The 9,323-nt window shown below is 36.3% G+C and overlaps 1 protein-coding gene across 1 annotated transcript; it reads left to right on the forward strand.

Moving 5' to 3' along the window:
* The first annotated feature begins 3,894 nt into the window (after positions 1-3,894).
* LOC118847901 (ADP-ribosylation factor 4-like) lies at positions 3,895-4,436 on the forward strand. The gene is given in 2 exon segments (XM_036756584.1): positions 3,895-4,366; positions 4,369-4,436. Coding segments are annotated over 2 exon segments (540 nt in total).
* Positions 4,437-9,323: the final 4,887 nt, after the last annotated feature.

A 9,323-nucleotide genomic window follows, 5' to 3' on the forward strand; every position in this document is an offset into this window, starting at 1 on the left:
TACAGGAATGTAGATACAGGTAAAGAGGCTGATATAGAAAGAAACTAAGATAAAAATATCTATTAATTGCTTATATATCTTGGAAAAGGTCTATTAGAGAAGTTTGAAACATATTTTTTCCTATTTGATGCTTTTCTTCTTATTCATAGTAAACAATTTTTGTTAATACAGAAACTTTTCAATTTCATACAGTCAAAGGCATGTATTTCATCTTTGATAACTACATGTACCCTTTCTCTGGTTAAGAATATATCTTCTACTTATAGCTATTTAAAGGTCTCCATGCATAGTCAGTTTTCAGCCTGGCTAATGATCCAGACCCAGAGAAACGTTTTCATACTTAGTAATCATATGTCAGGTTATTCTTACCTTGTTAACACATGAACATTTCATCGTTTGTGATTATATCAATTGAGACTGGAGAGGGGATGGCAACCAAATTGCCTTCATTCTTTTAATATTCTTTTTTTTTTAAGATTTTCTTGCTGTCGTTTGGTTTTTACATATTCATGGTTTCCCCCACTATCTGCTCTAGACAACCATCTCACATAATACTGTATTTTAACTATTTTAAAATATATATGCTTATGTATCTATGTATATGACTGTATCAATACAATGAAAAAAATCAAACACATGTGCAACACCTGTAGATCTTCCATCTGTAAAATGGAGGGAGTTGAGAGTGTCCTCTCATATCTCATCATCTGAGTCGTGAATCATTTTCATAATTTCGCTACATTCACTTTTGATTTGTGTGTGTGACTGTTTTTAAATTTACATTGTTGTCATTGTGCATACTGCTTCCTTGGTTCAGCTTTACTCTGCATCACTTTATGTAAATATTACCATATTTTTCTGTATTTATCACATTTATCATTTCTTACAAAATAGTAATATTCCATTACATTCATGAATCACAAATTTTTTCTCTATTCCACAAATGGGGCATCTACTTTCCCATTTTTTGTTATCACAAAAAGTGCTGTTATAAACGTTTTGCTGAATCTGGGAAATTTCTTCTTATTAATAGCTTCCTTGGGGTATAAGCCCAGTGATGGAATCTCTGTGTCGAAGGGTATGGACATTTTAATTAATTTGTTTGCATAATTCCAAATTGCTTTTTAAAAAGTTATGGCAATTCACAGCTTCACCAACATTGTATCTGTGTGCCTTTACAGCCCACAACCCTTCCAACCTTGACTCTCATCATTTTTTGTCGTGACTTTTTTAAACAAAAAAATAAACTAAACAAATGGCTTTTAAATTCATAAAATAAAATACAAAGGATTAGAAAACAAACCAATTGTATTGAAAAGCTGTTTTCAGAATATCTTTTTAAAAAAAAAAAAAAAGCAAGGTTATAGACCCCAAAAAGAAAAAAAAATTCAAAGGAGATCCTGGGAACAAACTACTGGTTGTCTGTTCTGTTAAGAGGGAATAAGGAATAGATGGGAGGATATAGACTGAGATTTTTGGGTGCAGGAATTGGTGAGGGCTGCTAATAATTTTAATCTCTAAAGTGAAAGAAAGAATGGCTTGGGAAGGAGGGAGTCTCTATTTGAGAATCCACATGGATTTAAAAACATTTAGGAGCAATTATTTTGATATTCACAAAAATGCTTCATTTTGATTTCTTTTTAACAAATGAATAATTATTTGCCAAGTTTTGTTTTGTTTTGTTTTGTTTTTTTGGAGGGGGTTGGTTTTGTTTTTTTGTTTTGTTTTGTTTTGTTGTATTTCATTTTGTTTTGGTTTGGTTTTCCCAAAACCAAAATGAGGCAAATGAATTTAGAGATTGTGAGTGATAGATACTCTGCTCTTCTTTTTCCTAGCAAGAAAGTTTGCTAATTGTGGACTCTACATGCAACACAGGAAGAAGTAGAGATTTCAAAAGGACAACACACCTGCATTTTGGTAATAGAGCAAAATACTTGGAATTTCCCTTTCCCCCAGGAACAACAGCAAAAGAAAAAGTCTTACCTTCTCCTTTTCTGTCTCTTAAAATGCAATAAAAATAAATGATAGTTTATGTTATATGCTGACAGTATATCCTAAAGAGAAAATAAGATGAAATTTTTCTATGCAGTAATCAAATGTGCATAGTGTTGTAGGGCAACGTGTGTGTGTGTGTGTGTGTGTGTGTGTGTGTGTGTGTGTGTGGTTTTTCACTGAGCTTTCCTGCTGTTAACACTGATAAGCACCACTGGTGTGAGTTATTTCTTTATTTCTGATCAGAAAGATCATTGACAGCAATCTCTGTTGGGTTCCTCTGTTGTGAATTGGTATTATCAGCTTTTTCTTTCCACTCTATTCAGGTGAAGGTAGTGAGGGTGGGGATAGTGGATAAAAAGAAAAGCAACGACAAAGATAAGGAGAAACAAAGTCAGTGTTTGTTCATATAAAGAGAAATTATTCCATAACAAAGAAAATCAGTAAAAAGAAATACTAAATTGTCACAATGTTCAGTCCTTATATAACATAAGCATTTACCTATTAGTGGGAAATATCCACTCTGGAAGTGGTTGTGGCATTTTGTGGGAAGCTTCAATAATTATGGATGTACTAATATTTATATTTGTCTCTTAATTTAAATTCAGATACTTTAAAATATTCATTACATTTTCAAAGCATGACTTCAAAGTATTTGTTCTATTTTCTTTATGCACAGACAGCTAGAAAATAACAATTTGTTTAAAAAATAAAGTCTAAAAAGTGAATATCTTAATAAATCAAATAATTTATTAGGACTTTAAGGAACATCCATCTAGATATTCAACTTTTCAATGTCATTCAATGCAATAAAGAATAAAAAGCATATTTATGTATAGTTATGTCCATGCCTATTGCTATTTTATCATATAGCAAAAGAGACATATTGTGAAAACCAGAGTACATGCTTTGGGAAGGCATATGATTTAGTATTTATATGAACAAAAATCCAATGTGATTTAGAATTTTGGAGTTTAAATACTTTTAAAACTCATTTTTGGTTATTTTTCCATAGAATGCTTCTTAAAAACCTTCGAATTATTATACAGGATTTTAAAACAAATTATTTTTAAAAACTATAAAATGAAAGTAAAGGTAACTATACAAGCATATGAGGGGAAAAAACATTTCGGATCAGTAATGATTCAAGCTCTTAAAAAAAGTAAGGTAAATAATAGTGAGACAACATTTTTCCCCATAGAAGTATTTGCTAAAAGCCAGAACCATAAAATTAAGAATCTTTCCTATTTCTTATCTCCTATTGTTATTGATTATGCTACCTTTATCCCAAGAAGAATTTAAAACATCCATGTTTTGATGGCTGAAATCCTTCATTTGGAGAGGCTCCTAAGTCCCTTCCAATTATACCTTGTGAAGCTGACTCTCCATAGGTTTCCAATCAAACATACTTTCATTATCACTCAAATTACATCTTGAGCTTGCCTGCCAATAATACTGCAGCTATATTGGTACAGTTGGTATGGAGACTTTCACTATGAGGGCTAAAATTGAATATGTGTACAAACAACACACACACATATATATATGCATATGCGCATATATACATGTTATATGTATGTGTATCTGTTTATTGTGTTTACTTACATTTTATACAAGGTTTATAGTTTGTATGTATATGTTTCTCTACTGTTTAAATTCTTTGTTTCCAGGTACAGCTCAATAGATGTGTAGGGGAAGGAAAAGGGAGAGGAAGGTGTATATTCAGAAATTAATGTGATTCAAGATCAAAAGGCACCTTCAAAAAGAAAATATAGGCCAGCCGCTCCTACCATCTGAGCACGCGCCTGAGCCCTAGCTGGTGTCCGGGCCACCCCTCCGCACGGAAGCCGAGCTATGCAGGTCGCGGGGCCTGCGGCCCGGTCCGTCCCGGTCACCGCCGCCATGGGCCTCACCATCTTGTCACTCTTGCCCTGCGTCTTAGGCAAGAAGCAGATGCGCATCCTGATGGTTGGTTTGCATGCTGCTGGAAAGACGACTATTTTGTACAAGCTGAAGTTAGGGGAGATAGTCACCACCATTCCAACCATCGGTTTTAATGTTGAAACAGTAGAATATAAAAATATTTGTTTCACAGTATGGGATGTTGGTGGTCAAGATAAAATTAGAACTCTTTGGAGGCATTTCTTCCAAAATACACAGGGTCTTATTTTTGTGGTAAATAGCAATGATTGTGAGAGAATTCAAGAGGGAGCCCAAGAGCTGCAGAAAATGCTTCAGGAAGATGAATTGTGGGATGCTGTGCTCCTGCTCTTCGCAAACAAGCAGGATCTGCCCAATGCCATGGCGATCAGTGAAATGACAGATAAACTAGGCCTGCAGTTCTTCCGTAACAGAACTTGGTATGTTCAAGCTACCTTGCTACACAAGGAACCGGGCTGTAAGAGAGTCTGGAATGGCTGTCTAATGAACATTCCAAACGTTAAATCCAGCCAGATAACTAACCAAGGACATGTTTGATAGAATTGGGTCTAGGCTTGTGTGTTGGTAAGAAAAATGGACTCCTTAGCACTTAGTTCAACAAGTGCCATTGAAGGGTTTGGCTTTTGTTTGCTTTGATTAATTCAGTGTTTTTCATTGAGTCTTACTAAGTGCTAAGCGCCAGGGCCCAAACATTATTAGGTGTAAACCCTTAGTGGGTGTGGATTGGCAACTAAGGTGGTACCCAAGGTAGGGCTAACTCCAGGGAGGGCCTAGTTTACATGTCTGGTACAGCAGAGGCTCTTAGACGCATGGGTTTAAGTCAGCCTCTTTGTGATGATTCTAGGTCACGTGGGTGAGTCGCAGGTGTGACTCACTCCTGACACTGAAAAAGATATAAAAAACAGGGGTTGGCTGTCTGTTCCTTGGAGCTCCTCCTTACAGCAGTGGTGGCACGTGACTCTGCACCAGCCCTTGTTCTGAGCTCCCAGGCTGAACCTAGATGTTGGTAACTATGAATCTGTATTGGATCCATCTGTTGATATTTGTACTTTGTAATTTGCTCTGAATTTCAGGGTGCTCTCTTTTTCCCCTGACCTAAGTGGATGATATTTGTGTGCTGTATTAAAGTAAGCTTGTCAACCCCTTTAACCTTGCTTTCCTTATTAAGGCAGATCAAAATAACCTGTGCTTTCCCAGCGTGCCCGGCAGCTTTCTGGGTGCTGGCTGTGGGTGGATCTTACACCCACACAGAAGCTGCTAGCCGGATTGTGGAAACAGTTTGTTACAACAAAATTAGTTTGCATCTTGGTTATTAAATGGTATCTTGGAACTGGTTTGGGCAGGATTTTACAGCATTTAAACTTATTTTGTTGCCAATTATTGTTTACCAAGTTTAATGTTGCTGTTATAGCAGTTATACTTGGATTTAAAAAATTCTCCTTAACTTGAAAAAAAGTGTACTCTTATGATTTTACTTCCCTTGGCCTAAATGCCTGGACATAGCTATTGTGATGACCTTCAAATGAATATGTTTTGAATTTTTTTTGAGCCCCAATAAATAATGTTTTAAAGTTTACAAAAAAACGAAAATATAGAAAAATAAATAATTTAACAGAGGGGACAGATAAAATATCATGAAAATGATTATTCTTGTATTTTTATGTAATGCAGCTACTGAACAGGAATTCTCCCATGGTGGTTGCTCTACATTCCTTCTGGATCCTTCATTTCTGTGAGATTCTGTGCCCTGACTGCTTTCTGAAGGACATGTAATGACCGAGCAACTCCTTATTTGTCTAGATTTGTCCTTTGAACCCCATGACTAGGATTGTGTTGAAGGTGATTGACCACAGAGTCAGGATGAAACACACACACATACACACACACACACACACAGATGGGGGGGGAGGGAGAGAGAGACAGAGAGAGAGAGTGAAAGAGAGATACAGAGAGAGAGAGAGAGAGAGAGAGAGATACAGAGACAGAGACAGAGAGACAGAGACCGAGAGACAGAGACACAGAGATAGAGAGAGACAGAGAGAGAGAGGCAGAGACAGAGAACAGAGACAGAGAAACAGACAGAGAGAGACAGAGAGACAGACAGAGACAGCAAGTGTCAGCTATAAGAAGAGCAGTAGAAAATCTCACTTTTTAAAAGTCTAATACTTTATGACTTTAGCAAGTGAGGGAAGAGATTTCTTTCCCATTCAGTCCTGTCAGGAGGACAAGGATAGTGATCAACACATCCAGGCCTAGGTAAGCCTGAGACACAACCTAGTTTTCATCTTTTTGACTCTTCCCTCAACACAGATCTGAGAACAGCAATGAGCAATCCTGAAAGATTGACATCTAAAATTTGGCATCTATTTCATGAATTAGAGAGTTCCTGGCTTCCTCAGTCAGAGTCAGATTCTCACCAGTAAGTATTTCTTTCAAATACCCCACTCTGAAGGAGAGGACAACCACTGGAAAGATCATGCCAGATTTGGAAATCTGCAGCTTGTTATTTGCTCAGACATTGCAGGTCTGAGATGAAAGTGAAATATCCATTTAGCTGTCCCACAAAGTGACTTTACCTTTCCTAGAGACTTTAACAATGGTCACAAGTAATTTATACTTTATTTATTAATTTGTTTGTTTATTTGTTTATTTATTTATTTGAACAAAAAACAAACAAAAAACCTCCATTCTGTAATACAGGGTTATAATTACTCTGCAAGTTAAATATTCTAGATCTGTCTCAGAGCACTGAGAAGTTAAATAGATTCCCTACATCATTGACCCCCTATGTCAGAGGCCAAAGACTTTCTGTCCACTTGGCCAGCTAATTCTCAAGTACAAAATGAATTCAGCTTACCACCCATTTTGTATGGCATGTGAGCCAAGAACGGTCTTCATATATTTAATAATAAATAAAATTTAACTGTGTGAACCAGGCTGGAACCTGTGGGTGGCCAGAGCTGAACAAAGCAGGCTAGAGATGGGAGAGTCAAGAATCAAACAGAAATATATTTTCAAAGTGAAGCAAATGCTTGCAAGCAGTCCTCCTGAGAAGGGGAGCTTATGGCTTATGTCAGGGGTAGAATTTTTAAGCACAAAAACCACAGAAAGGTGGAACCCAACATAGTCATTCTAGGGTCTTGAGTAAACAATTCCCACAGTTGGTATTTTGGGGGGAAGTTTTAGGTTTTCTTGGGTCCTATGGGAACAGTCTCTAAGTTATTAGAAATATTGAACCTTATAATTGTCTCAAGTCCTAATGGTCTTTGAGGCTTGTGATCATTCAGTGGTGTACATAACTAGAGTTAAGTGGTTAATGTAACTAGAGTTAATGTGGTGGGAACAAAAGTGCAGCACGTTGGTTAAGTTCACTCAGCACAGGAATTGTTCAGAGTTCAAATTCACTTTTTCAGATGTATCTGAAAGAATTTATGAGAGAGCTCAGCAGCATCTCTGCTTTTACTCCCCCATCTTGACTCTGCCCCCAATCACCTTAACTTTTCATAATGGAAACTATTAGTTGAAGTTAACATTATTAATAAATGTTTCTCAGTTTTTTGCCAGATTTGGAGGACACACTCATTAGCATTCGTTTACCAAATATGGGCCACACATACATCATTAGCAGTCGCTTATCAAATCTGAGGGACACACACACATTGACATACTATACCATTTATCAAATTACAGAAAACAACCTATACAGCAACTATTCAGTCATGAAATGGGGGCTTAAAACAAATTTATTTTCAATACAGCTACTGCCTAACTGAAAGGAAGAGGAAGCTTAACGTTGAATTTCTTCCTTAGTCTCTTCAGATGGTACCATCCAAGTAGTAGGCTTCCATTGAATATTTGGATAAGACTTGCCTTTCTCCATCCCATAATTATGCAAAAGCTACTTCAAGGAAAATCTATTAAGTGAACTTTTGTATGAACCACTTCCTTTTCTACTTGTGGTTACTTTCTTCTGATGTTAGATGAACAAGTATCTATGACAAGATGGAAATACAGGAAAGCTTGGAAGTCAATTTGGGAGTTCTTTTGTCTCATTTGACCAGAGCTGAAAGGTGGTGGGGGAGGGGGTTATTTAGGTAATTTATGTAATTTATACTTAGATACTTAGTTAATTTATTCAATGCTCTTAAAGATGTTGACCACCATAAAGAGGACTGGCCCAAGCATGGTTATTTTACTAGCATACATGTAAAAGGAGTTATTTGAAAAGTGTATCATCAAATTGAAATAGAAGATGTCCAGTCAGAATTTTTAAACTGCTTTATGTTCAGATGAATTTTATGTTTCCACCATCTAGAAGATTGTAATGGGAGTTTTAAGGTGTGTTATTGAATTTTGTTTTAAGTCATTCTGCCAAGGTGCACTATGGATCATTTAGCATTCTTACCTATGTAGAAATAAAATGTTTATTTCATCATATACAATAAGTATATTTCTGCTCTCCCCTTTGGGGAAGCCTTACATATGAACCATAGCCTAAGTTATAAATAAATCTGTCTCTGGGGCACTAGAGTATGATTTTAATGAGCCAAACAGTATGAGAAAAGAGAACCTAACACCTCTCATGAGAGACCAATATCCTCAATGACCTGAACCCCGTCCAACCATATGCCTGTCAGTGGAGAAGAGAGTAGTATAGTTCCCTGGGCCCTATGCATTCATCAGTGGTTATTCTATTTTAAATAGGGAGTTTAAGATAGTAAATTTGTAGCTACAAGGGACATTAGTGGGCATCTCTTTCAAACCTCTCATTTTATAAATGAGGAACTGAGGATTAAAAAGATTGTCACTCCTCAAAGTCACAAAAATAGTAAGCTGAACTCAGGTCCTCTGACTAAATTCAGTATATTTACCTCAGTGTCATGTTACTTTTGAATCAAACTTAAGTGGAAAAAAGCATGACAATATACAACACAACACAGAACAACACACTACCCATTGACAGTTTTAAAATCAGAAATGACATCTCTGCTCCATTATTCTTCTGTTGATGAACCTTTCAGATTGGAAGCTTTTCCCTCATTTATAATTATAGTATCTGGGGAAGGTTCATCTTTCTTCTTCTTAGTAACATCACTCCCCAGATTTGCTTGTTTTTGCCCTTTTCTTATTGATTTATATAGTCTTTTCAGTTGCACTAAAGGTTTCTCATGTACCATTAATTCAATTTCATTCAATAATTAAGTTCCTACCATGTTAAAAGAGTACTGTTCTAGGCTCTGGGCATGCAAATATGAAAAGTAAACAGACTTTCCTCTCAAAGAGCTTAAAATTAACGAGTAACATATTACATTGCACTGGTAGATACAAGTGAATTTGAGTAAAGAAGCCTAAACATGGAGGCAATCTGGGAAAGTCTCAAGGAGGTGCTG

The sequence above is a fragment of the Trichosurus vulpecula genome, chromosome 4 (assembly GCF_011100635.1).
Source record: "Trichosurus vulpecula isolate mTriVul1 chromosome 4, mTriVul1.pri, whole genome shotgun sequence".
NCBI lineage: Eukaryota > Metazoa > Chordata > Mammalia > Diprotodontia > Phalangeridae > Trichosurus > Trichosurus vulpecula.